The sequence below is a fragment of the Dipodomys merriami genome, unplaced genomic scaffold (assembly GCF_024711535.1).
Source record: "Dipodomys merriami isolate MVZ:Mamm:240054 unplaced genomic scaffold, mDipMer1.0.p SCAF_97, whole genome shotgun sequence".
In the NCBI taxonomy this organism is placed as follows: Eukaryota; Metazoa; Chordata; class Mammalia; order Rodentia; family Heteromyidae; genus Dipodomys; species Dipodomys merriami.
Window position 1 is genome coordinate 4972595 of NW_027206590.1, and position 17255 is coordinate 4989849.

Sequence of the window (17255 nt, forward strand, 5' to 3'; positions counted from 1 at the left end):
CCTGGGTTTCTTTCTCCACTACTGCCAGCTGCTGCCAGATCTGGCCCTGGGGGTCATCCAGGGACCCGCAGCCTGCATCCCTCGAAGTACCCAATCTTGTGAGGAACAGGCCACTGAGCTAGAGCAGCAGTTCGGCACAGGGAGATGGAAGGGAAGTTGGCTTTCTTGGCAGACAAGCCTGGCTGGCCTGACACACTCCATGTCCAGGGAACTAGGATAGGATGGGTGAAATCTGGCCCCCAAACTTAGGACATTCTCCACACATGCAAGTGTGGTAGACCCTGTTGGTCCAGAATATAGAACATGTCCATGTGGAAACCCACCTCAGTCCCATGACGTCATGTCTGGGCAGTGGGGACACTGCCTCAGGAGGGCAGGACAGGTGGGCAGCTCCAGCACTGCAGGCACTGGGGACAAAGCACTATCAGGACAGGCCACCCAGGGAAGTGGACAGGCAGCGGTGCACAGTAGCCTGACAACACAAGCGGCTGGCAGTACGAACCCTGGTTTTATTGGTCTAGTTTGTTCACAGTCGGGCCTCCTGCCCTGAGAACCAAAGGGCTGGCTAATGAGGGAGCCTGTAGCCCCATGCCCCCCTCTCTGCCCTGTGCCTGGAAGGCAGGGAGGGGAGCAGGGTGGCTGCAGGGGGACAAGCGTGGGGCTCAGGGTCTGCCTTTCACAGTAGAAGGTTCGAAGGGGGTCATATAAAGTTCTTTATTACAGACCTACAAGAAATGAGAGAACTGTATCGTACTCTCATTCATGTGGCTTCTTGTTTCCTTCTTATTTTCACAAAACAGCAGCAGGAGAGGAAAAGGCAGAGGCAGATGAGCCCAGCTGGGTATTTGGATCAGGACCGAGGGGAAGGAGGACTGAGCTGCCTCTGCCTGGACCGTCGGCTGCAGGCTGCCTGGGCTCTCGGGCTTCCTGGGGAACCGCAGCAGGCCCTAGAGGGAGCAGACAAAAGGAGATGGGCAGGAAGACGACGCCCCGCATCTGCAGCAGCACCCCTCCTCTGCAACTGCCCTGGCAGCTGGCCAGCTTGGGACCACTGGTCCACAGGGGCCAGAGGGGAGGGGCTGGCAGCAGGGCTGAGTTCTACTGGGCTCCTCCCTGGGACAGGGTCCCAGGTGGGCTAGGGCGGTCAGGACTCTGCCCTGCCTGTCAGCCAATCAGCTTCTTCAGGAAGGCCTCCAGTTGGTCCTCATCCTTGATGCCCACAAACTTGTCCACCACATCCCCGTTCTTGATGGCTAGCACGGTGGGCACAGCTGACACCTGGATGGGGGAGAAGACGGAGTTCAAGTCACCGGCAGATGAACGCATCTCTAGCGTCATTTCCAAGCTTTTGTGGGGAAGGCTTGGCACATCCTGATCAGGGACAGCTGAGGCCAAAGGTGGGGCTGAGAGAGAGGGGATCTTCCCTTGGTGCGGGGCCTGGGGGCCACCCGCTGGGGAAATGTGTTCCACAGCAAGCTCTCAACAGAACTCTCCTTCCCAACCACACATGACTGACTCACTGGCCCAGTGGTTTGGCCAGAATGCCAGGGGCTGAAAATACCCAATGCAGCTGCAGGCCAGGGCGGTCCTGGGGGAGCCCAAATCCCACTGTGTGGCTCACAGCCACATCATGCTTCCCAGCCTCACAGCGCTCCTCCATAAACCCAGGATGATGACGTCTACTTTTAGTGTTTGGGACTGGGACTAAAGATTTGTGTGGGAAGCTGAGGGACTGGGCCTGGGGCTCTGGGGCTGGTGGACTTGCTCTACTTCACTACACGAAGTCTCTATCCACATCACAAGCCAAGACACAAGACTTCTGGTAAGAGTACAAGCATACTGCAGGTCAAGCCTCTGCACAGGACCTGGCAACGCGTGTCGGAACCTGGCAGTATGACTGGCATACAGTGGGCACTCAGTAAATGGTGGCACAGGGGGTCCAGGAGGAATACTTCAACACACTGCTGTGACTGCCCAGCAGGGCCCGGAACCGTGGGCTCCAACTGTAGCCTCCGATTGTACTGGGTGGTATGGGAGGAAGGCGCAGCTATACACAACCTGAAGCCTGCTAAGCTGGAGGCAGATGGCAAGGTAGAGGTCTTCCTGGTTTGTGATTGGGCCCCTAGAGATTCCACAGAATGCTGACCAGGCCAGACCCTGCTGTCTGGCATCTGAGAAAACGTCAACAGAATGAGACAAACCCGGACTTTCTTTACATATAGGTTAGTCACGAAGCAACGAGGGAGCATCCACAACCCCACTGGGCCCTTGCCCAGCCTGAGTGCTGGACTAGCCAGGGTTACCCCTGGGAGGTGAGATTTTTCCATCGGTGTTCAGAAGTTACCAAGGAGAGTGGAAAGCAGGTCCGGCTGCCCAACCCCTCAGCCCTTGTTCCTCTGTGGGCACCGCTCCTAATGGGCTCACAGAGGACCACCAGCAGGCAGGAGGATGGTCTTGGCCCTTGTTAGGCCCCTTGGGCCCCTTTAAGGACTATCCTGGCACGGAGTGTCAGCTGACACTTCTCAGAGGGCTTGTGCCAACAGAGGCCGACCACGGTGTCCCTGCTCAGAGCTTCCCTGCTGGCTCCTGACTGGTTATACACCCTGGTATGGGTGGTGACATTAAGACTGAAGGCCCTGCACAAGGCTTATCCATCTCCAGACCACACTACTGGATGGCCTCCTGCGCCCTCTAGTGGCTCGCAGAGGAGCAGCAGACCCTCAAAGAGGACAACACAGGTGAAGTAGAAACTCTACTGCAGGCTTCCAACTTAGCACCTGGTAGACATATCCTGTCTTGTCTCTAAAATAAAACATTTCATAGTCTGTTTGCATGGATGAGACTGGAGCAATGAAACCTGCTGAAGGACTGTGAGACTGATCAGGACACGTTGTATACTCTGTGGAGTTTGTTGCAATGCAGGCTAAAAAAAGAAAAAAGAAAGCCCACCCTATTCTATATGTAGCAATGGTCATTAAGAAGAAGTACATAGGGCCGGGCGCTGGTGGCTCATGCCTGTAATCCTAGCTACTCAGGAGGCTGAGATCTGAGGATCGCGGTTCAAAGCCAGCCCGGGCAGGAAAGACCGCAAGACTCCTATCTCCAATAAACCACCAGAAAACCGGAAGTGGTGCTGCAGCTCAAGTGGTAGAGCGCTAACCTTGAGCTGAAGAGCTGAGGGACAGCGCCCAGGCCCAGAGTTCAAGTCCCACGACCGACCAAAAAAAAAAAAAAAAAAAAGAAGAAGTACATAGGTGAGTGCTGGTGGGGTGGTGGCTCATGCCTGTAAGTCTAGTTACTCTGGAGGCTGAGACCAGGAGGATCACAGTTTGAAGCCAGCCTGGGCCAAAAAAAGTCTCTGACTTCCTTTAGTTAGCAGAAATGCTGGACAGGAGAGACACTCAGAGTTAAGTTCAATAGCAAACAAACCAGCAATAACAAACACTAAGAAAGATACCAAAATTCACAATGCTACTTGATGTCATGGTTTATGGTGTGGTCTTTGGGCTGGGAATGGACTTCAGTGCATAGAACCTGCCTAGCATGTTCCATCCTCAGTACTGGGAAATAAAAACAAAACAAAATGGACAGAATCTTTCTAATGAATTTAGTGCTGGAATTGGGGCTTGAATTGAGGGCCTTATAATCGTTTGTCTTTCTCGCTTATGGCTAGCACTCTACCAGACCTCTACCTCTAGTCCCTACAGAGGGGGACTCTTCTGGACCCTTGCACTGTCTGGCTTCTAACAGTGATCCTCAGATCTCAGCTTCCTGAGTACCTAGGATTATAGGTGTGAAGCATCGGTGCCCAGCTGGGGAGAGGGTCTTTTTTTGTGTCCTCTAAGGAGGACTCTGCACTCAATGGGGTGGCTTGGAGAGGAGCTCCATCCAAAACACTACAGGCTATCTGGGCTGTGACTGGAGGCAATGGCTTTGCTGCTCCTGGCTGGAGCCAGTGAACACGCTGCCAGTAAGTGCCCAGGTCCTTGGCATACTGTCCTGGAACACTGGTAGGAGAGAAGCAGTAACAGAGCAAGTTTATGACATGCACGGTGGCCATGCATATAATCCTAGCACTAGGGGGGCAGAGAGAGGAGAATCCAGAGTTTGACACTAGCTTAGACCACATATTGAGACACTATCTCAAACAACAAAAGACAGTTTCAGTCTCAGTTCTGGCTGGGTCAAGGGAACTGAGGGGCTGGTGAGAAGATGTGCTGAAATGTGCTGTGTCTGTGGAGAACTCAGGGCAGGCATGTCTGCATATGTGTGTATCAGCAACCCTGCAAGGCCACTGAGCTCAAGGTCCTTGCCAGGTTTTCTCCCCTAGTCACCCTTGATAACTCGGCTAGGACACTATGACATGAGCAGCTGCTACCTGCAGGCGAGACACTAAGGCAAAAACCCTGTCACTCAGGGAGCTTTTTTTGGGGGGTGGGGTGGGGTGGGGGTAATCTTGGGGCTTGAACGCAGAGCCTGGGCACTATCCTTGAATTATTTTCTTGCAGTGTCCAAAGGGTACTAGGGCTTAGTGGCAACTTTTTGTTCATTGCTTAAGACTGTTCATATAGCACAGGTGTGAAGGAAGGAGAGAGAGGGTAGGAGGAGCCTGCCATGCCACCGGTCCAGGACTTGGAGGTAACTCACACCCACAATCCCACTCAGAAAGCTGAGCTCTGAGGATCAAGGTTCAAAGCCAGCCTAAGCAGGAAAGTCCCTGAGGCTCCAAGTAAGCCGGTCTGTGGGCTGGGAATGAGGCTTACTGGTAGAGTGTTTGCCTAGCATGCATGAAGCCCTGGGTTTGATTCCTCAGCACCACATAAACAGAAAAGGCTGGAAGTGGCACTGTGGCTTGAGTGGTAGAGCGCTAGCCTTGAGCAAAAGAAGTTCAGAGACAGAGCCCAGGCCCTGAGTTCAAGCCCCAGGACTGGCAAAAAACAAAAAACCAACAACAGCGGAACCTGTGGAGGCCCCAGGACCTCTGGCCCTGGGTTCCTGCCAGAAGGTTGCACCCCCATGCTGGCAGCTACTAGAGGTCCAGGGTCAGGGACAGGCAAGCAGGCAAGCCAGGGGAATCCCAAAGGTCGAAGGCCCCATCTGACTGAGCCATCAATGGAAGTTTCTTAAATAACAGCCACCCCTCATCCCTCCCCCAGAGCCCTTGTTAGCTGCCTTGGCTGACAAGTCCAAGGACAGCCTTGGGTCAGTGGCCAGAAGCCAGGGCTATCTGTGGTTTTGCCTACCCAGCATCTACCTCCCCTGCTCTCACTGAAGGGGAAACTGTCAGGGTTCTCGTGCTGCCCCTGCCTCATTTCCTGAGGCAGAGGTAAGGGTGGGCCAGGAGGGGTTGGCTGGAAGATAAGTACCTCTCCTTCAGATGGTCTGGTGGGAGTTGAGCCTGGGCCAGCAAACTGAAAGCTATTTCAAAATACCACAAGTCTGGAATGGGTACAAATACATTTTCTTTTCTCTCTCCAAATTTGAGACAGAGCCTTGCTGTGCAAACCAAGTTCAACTTGCCATCCTTCAGCTTCAATCCGGGGATTAGTGCTCCATGCCTGGATCCCATAAATGCTAATACAGAGTTCTGTGTGTGCGTGTTAGGTCAGCCATGGATCTTGAACCCAGGGCCTGAGTGCTTTCCTGGAGCTTCTTTGCTTAAGGCTAGCACTGTACTACTTTGAGTCCTAGCTCCACTTTCAGCTTTTGGTAGTTTAGTGGAGATAAGAGCCAGCCTGGGCCGGCTTTGAACCATGGCCCTCATGTCGTAGTCTCTTGAGGAGCTAGGATTACAGGTGTGAGACACCAGTGTCTGGCAAGTTCCTGTTTTCTTTTTAGCAAGAATTTATTTTAGTACAAAGGGTTAAAGCCGGGAGAAATGGAGGCGAGAGAGACATTTCCAGAGCAGGAAATGGGAGCTAAGGACTCTGTCTCTTCTTTCTTTAAAACATGGTGAGAGCCAGACCAAAAATGTCTGTGAGCCAGAACTGGCCCATAGGCTGCCAGGTGTGACCTTAGCTCTGTAAGGCTACCTTCAGCCAGGGTGTCTGACCAACCTTCCCATCCCCATCCCAGAGTGGGTATAGTCTGCTTCCTCTGCTGTCTGCCCTCTCATTCCAGACTGCACCATTCACTCAGACACCTGGCCACACAGAGTTCCTTTTCTCCATTGGAGATGGTCTCTAGGGCCCAGAGGACATCTGCTGCAGGCACTCAGCTAGCTCATGGGTTTGGAATTTGATGTCTGCTCTGTCTGGTGGCTCTTTTAAAGCCCTCCCTCCCCTCAGTTCTTTGCTCTTATGTTCATTTCTCAGTGAGATCCTCTCCAGCCCCTACCACCCTCGGAAATGTTTCAGATTTCAGACTTTTTTGCTGGAATAGATAGATAGATAGATAGATAGATAGATAGATACATACATACATACATACATACATACATACATACATAGAGACTTTACTGGCTAAGTATCCCTAATCCAAATCTGCTAAAATCTACAACTCTTTGAGCACCTGAACCTAAAACAGGGATCTGTACCCTGTGACCCACAGGCCAAAGCCTGGCTGCTGCCTGTTTTTATAAATGCTGTTTTAGGGGACAGACCATGCCACGCCCCCATCCCCTCTTCCACAGTGTTCGGAATTAAACAGCAGGCCTCGTGCCTGCTAGACCCGTACTCTACGACTTAAGCCACACTCTTGGCTCAGCCACACCCTGCTGTTTTTGCAGACCGGTCTATGGCTGCTCTGGCTGCGAGGAGAGCCAGGGCACAGCAGAGGCCACTGGCCTGCAGCGTCCACATTCCTCCCACTTACTCCGTTAGGGAGAAAGTTGGTTGGCTCCTGAGTGTTGATTTTGTCAGTGTCTGCATGGCTAGATCCTGGGCATCAAGTAACAGGGCCTGACATCTGAAGGACTCTTACCCTTCTGAGCCCACAGTGCAAAGCAACCTGTCTACCTAATGTCCTGTGGCAACAGACTGAGAAACGTGTGGAGACAGATCTCCTTGTTTGTGTCAGAATCCTGCATGCCTGACACATGGTGGGGCTCACAAACTGCTAAGTGAAGGTGAGGGGAAGGAGGAAGGGAAGGGGGAAGGAAGGGGGGAAGGAAAGGGGGGAAGGGAGGCAAGCAGCAAGGTCCCAATGCTAAGAGAGAACAGCCTGGTGCTCCAGATCATACTAGCCACCTCCTAAAAGTGGGAGAGACAAGGACTCCAGACTCCTGAAAACTCCAGAAAATCCCCCAGACATGCCCTTTACTGGCTACCTGGTAGTCCCTGTGCCCACCCATGCTGGCCTCTGTGGCAACCCCCTGTGTGCCCATACCTCATACTCTATGGCAAGGTCTGTGTGGTCGTCGATGTCCACCTTGGCCATCACCACCTTCCCGTGCTGCTTGGCCACCATCTTCTCTAACCTGGGCCCCAGGATCTTGCAGGGGCCACACCACCTTGGCAGGTGAGAAAGGACACATAGTCAGTTCAAGGAGTGCTCGCTCACCACTTCATTTATTTTCTCTCCAGAAGCTCCCCCTGACCTCAGCACTAAGGGAGGAAAGGTAAAATCTAGGAGTGCCTACAATATATCAGTCATCCTGCTGATAACGTCTCAGCTCAGACTGGGCAGAGAACCTTGAGAAAAGGCATCTTCCAAAGAAACTCAGGTCCACATGAGTTAGGAGACTTATGCAGATGACAAGGCTGGTAAGAGCACAGCACAAGCCAGGCTTGGTTGTTTAAGCTTGTAAAGCCTAGCACTTAGGAAGCAGGATGACTGCAAGTTTGAGGCCTGTTAGGCAACACAGTGAGACACCTGTGTTTAAAAAATAACCAATCAGGGGCTGGGAAGGTGGCTCAGTGGTAAAGCGCTTGCCTTGCATGCTTGATGCCCTGGGTTCGATTCCTCAGCACCACATAAGCAAAAAGAAAAAAGCCAGAAGTGGCGCTGTGGCTCAAGTGGTAGAGCACTAGCCTTGAACTGAAGAGCTGAGGGACAGTGTCCAGGCCCAGAGTTCAGGCCCACAACTGGACCGGGGGGGGGGGGGGGAACAAACCAACCACCAGGACTGTAGCCAAAGGTTGTTCAGTGTCTCTTACCATCCCTAGGTGACTTTAGTCCCTAATCCCTAAGCCCATGTCAATTACTCTAACTGCCCTGCACCCGCCCACACACCCATGCCCACACACCCATGCCCACACACCCATGCCCACACACACACACACACACACACACACACACACACACACACACACACACACACACACACATAACCTGTTGGCAGTGTTGGGGGGAAGGGGACATAACTCTTCTAGAACACATTGCAGTGATCTCTACATACTAGCCACTAAGGCTATGCCTGGTAATGAATGGATAAATTCACGCCCTTTATCTGACTTCCTAGTCGAAGAAAATGAGACCTCATCACTCATGTTACAGATGATCCCTCTGAAACAGGGCAGAATACCTCTGTCTTCTGGCTGAAAAGTGCTACTTTATTCTCAGTCTTTATTTTTTTATTACTTTTATTTTTGTGCTGGTCCTGAGGCTTGAACTTGAGCTGTCCTTGAGCTTTTCTTCTCCTGGCTATCGTTCTAGTGCTCTACCACTTGAGCCACAGCTATTCTCAGCCTTTAAAAAATCCTTTCCATGAACCAAGTGTGGTGCTGCCTGCCTATGATCCAGCCTGGGTTATACAGTGAGATCTTGCTCCCTACCCCTCCACACCAAATTTCCATTCAGAGATTTCAATTAATGAATCTACAACAGCTAGAAGCCCAGTCTGTAACACCTTATCTCCCACTTCAAGAACACCATCGGCCTGCCCCTGGCAACACAATGAGTCAAAAAAAGAACCAGAAGGAAACCAAACAGTATGCCAGAGACTGGCCCAGAAAACTTCCCAAGGTCTATCAGATGACCTTGGTTCTGCACAGAAGATACTATTCTAATGGGTGTCTATTTGTTTTTTGTTTTGTACATAAGATCTAGCCAGACCCCAAAGGTCTACAAATGAAGGCCAGACTAAAAATCAAGCCATAGTCATTCACAAACACCTACTGTTCTTGCCTATCCAGTACAATTGACAATGGACAATGCTAAGGTAGTATTGATAGTATTTTTTTGCCCATTTTCCCCACAGCTTTAGTGATGTTTAAAAAAAAAAATCAACTCATCTGCAGGGCCTGGAACTACTTGGTATATGCTGCAAGCCAAGTACAGGATACATGTTTTAACACTAATTCTAGTCAGTTTTGAAAACTTCACTGATCTGTCTCCTACCAAACTACACACTTATTATTTTTTTGTAAGTTTTACCAAGGATTTATTTTAGCATAGTACAGTTAAAAGTAGGGAGAAACAGATAAAAAGAGAAATATTTCCTGTTTTCCACAGAAGAAAGAAATGGGAGTTAAAGACTCAAAATGATGGCTCCTAACTGTAGCTTTTATGCTTTTTGAGCTGGAGAAAATAATGTAATCATGTCAAACTAGCAACTCCCAATCCTTAGACAATGGTTTTGGGTGGGTAATGAGGTCCACCCAAAACCCAGAACACTTCAGGTCCTTCCTTTCGCCAGACAATCCTTTCATTCTTTCTGCCTCTGTCAATTTATGGAGTTTTACCTTTAAAAGGAAAAGGCCAGCTAGGTACCACTGCCTGACATCTGTAATCCTAGCTACTCAAGAGGCTGGGATTTAAGAATCAAAGCCAGCCCAGATAGAAAAGTCTGTGAAACACCATCTGCAAATAACCAGTAAAATGCTGAACTGGAGATATGGCTCAAGTGGTAGAGCACCATCTATTGAGTAAGCAAACAGAGTAAGAGCCTGAGATTGAGTTTAAGTCCTTGTCAGGGCATCAAAAAGGGTGGAAATAATTAGAGAGCCCCTCCCATTTCTCCTAATCTTATCAACTTAACTTAAAAAGAAAGGAGAGTGGTTTGATGAGAGGGGAACCTAGGGCAGGGTAGGCAAGAATTTTAAGATAAGACCCCATTACTCACTGTGCATGGAAATCCACAACCACTGGTGTCTCACTGTTCACGACTCGGTCCTGAAAGTCAGGTCCATCCTGGATATTGAAGGTGGTTAAACAGACTCTGGTGGTGGATATTGTCTGGGCTGGGCTGGGTGTTAGTGTCAGGCCCCCAGGACTGCACTGTGGGCTCTGCAGGGCTCCGGAGGGGAGAGCCCACCGACCCTGAGGGAGCTTCCTGGAGATGACAGAGGTCAGGCACCTCCTCAGGAGAAATCGTTGAGCCATCTGTGAGGGAAAGAGGCGGGAGAGCTGGGACACACAGTAACAGAGTCCCATAAAGCAAACAAACGAACACAGTGGGAGTATGGGGAGGAAGCTCAAGAACATGGAGAACTGGAAAGGCAGAATGTAAGGAAATAATGTATGACTTCTGGGGTCAAAGAGGGGAATGAGAATGAAAGAAGGGACACCAGCACTGAAAAAGTTGACAGCTAAGAAGAAATCAAGGTGTAGGTGGAATAAAAATAAAATAAAACAAACAGATTGACAGGCAACGCTGGAACCCAGCCCTGGCCCGTCCGCAAAGCCTTTATTCTATTGATTTTTTTCCCTTTAAGTTAGGAGAGGGGAAAGGGAATCTATTGAAGGACGCAAGCTATTCCAAGAACACAGGGCCCGGAGCGAGGGGGAACCAAAGGAAAAGAGAGACGTCTGCGGGAGGAACCCAAAAGGAGGGCACCCGGAGCTTGGATGCCACCGGGGACTCGGGTTCTCCGGATGGGCAAGGTGCCCTCACCCGGGCTCCCCGCCCTTCCGTCCGCCAGCCCCGGAGGAGCGCGCCCCCGATATGCTCCCGCCCGCCCCGAGCCGCCCCCGAGCCTCCCGCGGCCTCCTACCTCCCAGCAGCGCGAGCGGAAGGATGCACGGCCCGCCCTCCCCGCCTGTCAAGGGCACCTCCTGCCGTCACTTCCTCAGGGGAGGGCCTTTCTAGCGTCACTTCCGGAAAGTGCTACCGGGTGGGCGTTTCTCCACAGCTTGAAAGGCGGCTCGGATTTTTTCCACCAATAGGGACTCGCTACGGGGTGGAGCCTCAGTGGGAACCGGAAGAACTTGCAGATCTGGAGGAGGGACCGAATGAGAAGAGGGGGGGGGGAAGGGGCGGGACCAGCGCCCGAGGGAATCTGAGGTAGAGAACCGCTGCCCGAAGGCCGGGTTCAAGGTTTGGTAACTTTGTGCTGCTTTTACACCATCCATCCCTTGATCTTGTCGCCCAGCGAACACCCCCCCCCCCCCCGCTGCCCACAGGTGCTGCAAGGTTGTCTTCCTTACCTTACAAAGAAAGAAGCCAAGTCTCCCGTGTCCCGCACGCTGCAGCGGGCTGGGGGTTGTGGAGCCAATCGAGTTCCCACGAAGTGGCATGAAGGGCTGAGCCGGGCGTTCTTTCAGGCCCTTCGAGCTTGAGTCCCTAGGTAAAGTGCAGGCACCATAAACCTGTCAGGGCCTAGGCCCTTCCCTCCCCCAGTCCCACCCCCATTGCAAGAGTAACGGAGGCCTAGGCGCTGTGTGTCCCAGGCTGGTGTCAAGGCTACCTACTTGTACCTATGTGCCAACCTTTCAAGGCCTCACGGTTCCAAGAACACGATGCCTATGTCCTCTTCCGCTTCTTGTCTTAATTTTGAGGTGTTTCTTTCTCCACTCGGTAGAACCCCTCCTTACATCTCTGAGCAGCATTAATTGCATCCTCCTCGTTTCAGGGGTTTATTCACTACCCTTCATAACACATTGCAGGGTCACTTTTCCAACAGGGATATGTGGTTCTTCATCTCTGAATGGTCAGTGCCAACCTGGTACAGTGCATTATGAACAGAAGGTGATTACTAGATAATTTCTCCCTCAGGGATTCAGATAAACTCAATTGGGGATTCGGTTGATAAGTATCTCAGGGCTTGATTTACAGGCAGAAGGGTTAAGCCATTTGTCCAGGTCAAGAAGCTCATTATCCAGACGTGGCATCTCACGCCTGTAATCTCAGCCACTTAAGAGGCAGAGATTAGAAGATTGAGACTTGAGGCCAGCCAAAAGAAAAGCTTTTTGAGACTATTGCAACAAAGAAGTTAAGTGGGTGGTATATATGTGTAATCCTATCTATGTGGGAGATATGGATAGGAGGATTGTGGTCTGAAGCTGGCCAGAGCAAAAGCACCAGACCTTATCTGAAAAATAACAAAAAGGCTGGTGTCTTGGCTAACGTGCTTGAGCATTTGCCTAGGAAGTGAGCATGTGCATAGGAAGCGTGACGCCCAGAATTCAAACTCAGTGTTGACAAAGCTGAGTGCTAATACTAGGCTCACCCCTGTAATCCTAGTTACTTGGGAAGCTGAGATCTGAGCTTCCTGGTCTGGATCCAGCCCAGGCAGACTAGTCAGTGAAATTCTCACTTCTAATTGACCAGCAAAAAGCCACAAGTGGATGTGTGGTTCAGGGGTTAGAATGCCAACTGCAAGGGAAAAAGCTAAGGAAGAGCTCCAGTTCCTGAGTTCAAGCCCCAGCTTACTGTCTGTTTCTTTTTTGGTTCCTCCTCACTCTACTGTCAATGTCTCCATAGCTTCCTTCAGGGCTTGACACATCATTGGAGTTATTCAGTGACTGTTCCCATGAGCAAAGAGCTTTTACCCAAAACAACTTTTCTGGTTCCAAACCCCATTTCCCTCATCCCATTACACCAGCCCTATCTAAAATGACTGCCATGCTTTCTTCCAGCTCATCTTGGTCACATTGTGCTATTATTATTTGTCCTCAGTCCATCTGCCAGGTCCAGTGCTGCCCAGGTGTGTTACTCCTGGCTAGGGGGAGGGACTTCCTTGGAACAGGTCCACTTGCCCTGGCCAGCAGTTGCCATGGCAACCCTATTTAGTGGTGTCTTGTTCACTAGGTCAGGTCTTCGCAGGCATGGTTTCTGTCCATGTTCTCTGACATTGCCTGGGCCTTTGGGCTCACCCAGGACAAAAACCCACGATAAAATCAGACTCCAGATCCCCTAGCTCCTCCTGAGGTCAGACTCTCTCCCTGCAGCTGCTCCTGATCATGCCAGCCACCATCTGGCAAGGATGCTCCTATCCTGGCCATTTTCATATCTGCTTTTTTTTTTTTTTTAAAGTCTCCAGCACTTTCTCTTCTCCAGCCACCTGTCTGTCCTACTCAGCATTTTCACAGCAGTTTCTAGAGAGCCCATTTCCTTGCTCAGTTCACATTCTGAATTCCAAAGCAGGACCTGTCCTGCTTATTCTTATTCCATAGTGTCTTTACCTCAATTGGCCTCTGGTTTTTCACCTGTCAGATGGGAAGAATACCCCATAGAGGGGCTGAGAGAATGTGGAGAGTACTGAACACAGAGGCCAGCTCAGTGTCAGTTCTGATGTCCCCTGGGGTCCTCTCTCCCCCTGCAGGGAGAGAGCCTGGGACACACAGGGCAGGCTGGACTCTCAGCCAAGGGCCCCTCAGTGACATGGTAACTCCTGTCCTGGCGTGGGCATGGCTCAGTCACCAGGCAGGCATGAGGCCTAGGTGAAGAAGCCCAAGGGCTTTGGGGCCTGAGGAGGAAAAGCTGGACTAAGCCTATTGAAGTGTTTTGGATTGTGGAATGTGAGCCATAGGTTGATATGTGAAATCAGTTTAATGGGTTATAATCCAGTACTGGTGTTTGAAGTAAGAACCTGTGCTCTTGTGTGGCTTTTTTTTTTTCCTGTTTAAGGCTGGTGTTCTACCACTTGAGCCACCCTCCACATCTGGCTTTTTGCTGGTTAACTAGATATAGGAGTCTTGGGGACTAGCTTGCCTGGACTAGCTTTGAATCTCGATCCTCAGATCTTAGCCTCAGCCTCCTGAATAGCCAGGAGTACTGATGTGAGCCCCCAGTGCCTGGCTGTAATCTGTTTTGTTCTGTTTTTTTGTTTTTTGTTTTTTTGGGTCCGGTTGTGGGGCCTGAACTCTGGGCCTGGGCGCTGTCCCTCAGCTCTTCAGCTCAAGGCTAGCGCTCTACCACTTGAGCCACAGCGCCACTTCCGGCTTTTTTCTTTTTGCTTATGTAGTGCTGAGGAGTCGAACCCAGGGCCCAGGCATGCAAGGCAAATGCTCTACCACTGAGCCACCTTCCCAGCCCTTGTTTTTGTTTTTAGACAATAGAGTTCATAAGATCAGAGTGTGTGCCATGTGTTGTTGGTTATGAGACAATTGTTGCTGTCTGTCTACATGTCTGAGGGACCTTGGTTGTGTTATCTTCCTGTGGATCACGGTCAAAGGCTTGGAAGCTCCTAATGTCCTAAAGCATTGCCAGATACGCGGTGTCATTGTCAGCGTCTATGTGGGTCAACTCACCGAATATCCTCCAGCACTGTGGGAGCAGCCTCTCTCCACCTCACAGAGTACACCTGGCACACAGAGCTTGAGGAGCTCGTGTAGGTCACCAGAGAGGAGGAAGTAGAATCTGGAGGGTGCTATGCAGCGCTGGAAGGATTCTGTCTCCTCTCTAGCCTGCTGCCTCCCTCACAGCCTCCTGGGAACCAGCCAGGCAGTGTAGCACGTGAGAGGACAGGCGCCATGCTCAAGCCTCCAGGATGCTGCTGGTGGTTGGGGCGGGCAGCCGCAGCTGCACAAGCAGCCACACGATGGCGGTGTGGCTCATGGTTCTCACTGCTGCCTCTGCGGGAGGTGGGAGCCCAGGCCCCCTTAGGCCTGCAGGCCTGGATCCCTGGGGACTGACTGGCAGGGCAGTGGAAGCTTAGTGTCTGTGTGTCCCCAGGCATCATCATGGCTAGAGTGAGGCGCCGTGAGAAAGAACCACAGAGAGGGGGTGGCTGGCCACGCTTAAGGGATGTCCCTAAAGGACCTTTTGTTTTCTGAGTCCATTTTGATGGCAATTTTGTGACTTTTATGTTGTTACGAAACAGTTCACATGGTGACTCACGTTTCAAGTCCCAGAAACCCACTTTGTGTTCAGATGTGATTCATGTTCTGTCCTGTTTCCAGCTACTGCACAATGTCCCCTTGAATGGCATGGCCACGGTGTAGGTGGGCACACACCCACTCTCCTGGATCCAAAAGGCGAGTGCCCTCCGTGGGCGCCTGCAGTGTGGACTGCCACTGGCTGTGGGGTGTGGCTCCGTGTGGTTTCCTGGGCCAGAGCTGTCTCACATTTTGCTGGGCAGAGGTTGAGGAAGGAGGCACCAGCCCTCCAGATGTTGCCTCTCACCCTTTGATGCTGCTTCTTTGTCCTTCAGTAGGAGGCAGCCCAGGACAGAGAGATGAGCCTTGGGCTTGACTTGGAACCACTTCTTCCCCATGCTTTGCCCTGTCCCACTGGGTGACCCTGGGTGAGTCCAACACACTTTAGCAATGCTGACTGTTCAGACAGGTGGGGCCCTACAGAGTAACCAGATAATGGCCTGGGTGTCTATAGTCCTTAGCATAGCCTTTCTACTTAACCTACTTTAACTTGGGTGCGGGGGGGGGGGGGGGGGGAAGGGTCAGTACTGGGGCTTGAACTCAGGGCCTTGAGAACTCACTTGGCTTTTTTGCTCACAGCTGCCATTCTACTGCTTTGAGCTACCATGCCTTCCCTTTTGCCCCCTCTGCTAATTAATTGGAAATGAGTTCTATTTGGAGGTTTGTCTGCCTACACTGGCTTTAAACCTCAATCCTCAGATATCGGCTTCCTGAGTAGCTAGGATTATAGGTGTGGGCCACCAGCACCTGGCATTTTTAACTCACTTTATTCTTATAATAAGTAAAGTACTATTTTCAGCCTCTCTTCCTCTCTCTGTGTGTGCATGGGCTTTTTCCCTTTGCTTTTTTTGGCACGTTATCACTCGAGCCACAGTTCCACTTCCAGTTTTTTTGCTGGTTAATTTGAGGTAAGAGTCTCACAGAATGGACTTTCCTGCCCAGGCTGGCTTTGAATCACAGTCCTCAGATCTCAGCCTCTTGAGTAGCTAGGATTACAGACATGAGCCACCGGCACCCTGCTTCAGTCTCATTTTAATACCTGTGAGAATATGAGGGCTGAGAGCGCTCTTGATTATGAATCAAGGCAGAATAGGGACTTTGGCTATAAAGGGTATGCTTAACAACCATGTCATCAACTACCTGTAAACAAAAGTTTGTGTGCACACAGCTCTGAAAAGCTTCCCTTTGCTGTAAGTGTTGGATCTTATTATATATAATAAGCTTCTTCTCAGGTACATTATCCAGACCCGTTATGAAAGATTAGGACTTAGACGTAAATGTGGGGTTTGGAGTCAAATGAAGCTGGAGTGGATGTAAACGGCAGCTCTGTTCCTTACAAGCCTTATGATGTGAACCCGCTTGAGGCAATCTCTCTCTGGTCCATGAGGTAGGGTTGGCATTATGTACCTCAGGCACCATTTACCAAGGGAACACAGCTAGCTGGAGGCCTGGGCAACCTCCCGGGAATTCAGGTCTTGGGAACATTAAGTTCTGCATTTTTCTACTGACTGACCAGGATGGTAGGGGTGGAGGAGGGGTGTCCAAGGGTGATCATGCCTTGTTTAATTGGCTCAAATGTCACTGGCAGAAGTAACAGGGAATAAAAATATCCCACTCTTGTAATCCTAGCTACTCTGGAGGCTGAGATCTGAGGATCAAGGTTCTGGGCCAATAAATCCAGAGTCTTATGTCCACCGAATCAACAAAAATCTGGAAGTGGAGGCATGGCTCAAGTGGTAGAGTACCAGCCTTGAGTGAAAAACTCAAGTGAGAGGGCAGGGCCCTGAGTTGAAGTCCCAGTATCAGCATAAATACATGAAAATGTAGTTGATCCATTATATTTTAGGTACTCACTGCATTTGTGTGTTTGTTTGGTTTGGTTTGGTTTGGTCATGGGACTTAACTCTGAGCCTGGGTGCTGTCCCTCAGCTCTTCAGTGCAAGGCTAGTACTCTACCACTTGAGCCATGGTGCCACTTCCGGTTTTCTAGTGGTTAAATGGAGATAAGATTTTCGTGGACTTTCTTGCCCGGGCTGGCTTTGAACCGTGATCCTCAGATCTCAGCCTCTTGAGTAGCTAGGATTACAAGTGTGAGCCACCGGCACCCAGCATTCACTGCATTTTTGACTCCAGGGATATTGTGTGTGTGTGTGTGTGTGTGTGTGTGTGTGTGTGTGTGTGTGTGTGTGTATAGTATTGTGTGTGTGTGTTTGTGTGTGTGTGTGTGTATAGCTCAATGTTCCACAGTCAAGAGGTAATACTATGCATGTAAAATA

At 50.8% G+C, this 17255-nt stretch overlaps 1 protein-coding gene across 2 annotated transcripts; it reads right to left on the reverse strand.

Moving 5' to 3' along the window:
- Positions 1-489: 489 nt before the first annotated feature.
- On the reverse strand, positions 490-10972 carry LOC138821963 (thioredoxin, mitochondrial). Of its 2 annotated transcripts, XM_070014433.1 has the most exons (5): positions 10875-10972; positions 10004-10263; positions 7327-7450; positions 1162-1278; positions 490-947 (listed from the first exon to the last, which is right to left on the reverse strand). In XM_070014433.1, exons 2-4 carry the CDS (start codon positions 10261-10263, stop codon positions 1165-1167), a joined length of 498 nt encoding a protein of 165 aa, XP_069870534.1. In that variant the 5' UTR covers positions 10875-10972; the 3' UTR covers positions 490-947; positions 1162-1164. The 2 variants fall into 2 exon arrangements, with proteins under 2 accessions (XP_069870534.1, XP_069870533.1); XM_070014432.1 differs by having other exon boundaries at positions 490-1278.
- Positions 10973-17255: the final 6283 nt, after the last annotated feature.

Bases quoted from the DNA above. Each gene is read 5' to 3' on its own strand.
- LOC138821963 (XM_070014433.1), bottom strand. From the start codon at position 10,263: ATGGCTCAACGATTTCTCCTGAGGAGGTGCCTGACCTCTGTCATCTCC. The intron at 7,451-10,003 runs GTGAGTAATGGG...TCACCTGCCAAG, and splicing joins GTTGTGGATTTCCATGCACA to GTGGTGTGGCCCCTGCAAGA. The intron at 1,279-7,326 runs GTATGGGCACAC...TCCCCCATCCAG, and splicing joins ACCTTGCCATAGAGTATGAG to GTGTCAGCTGTGCCCACCGT.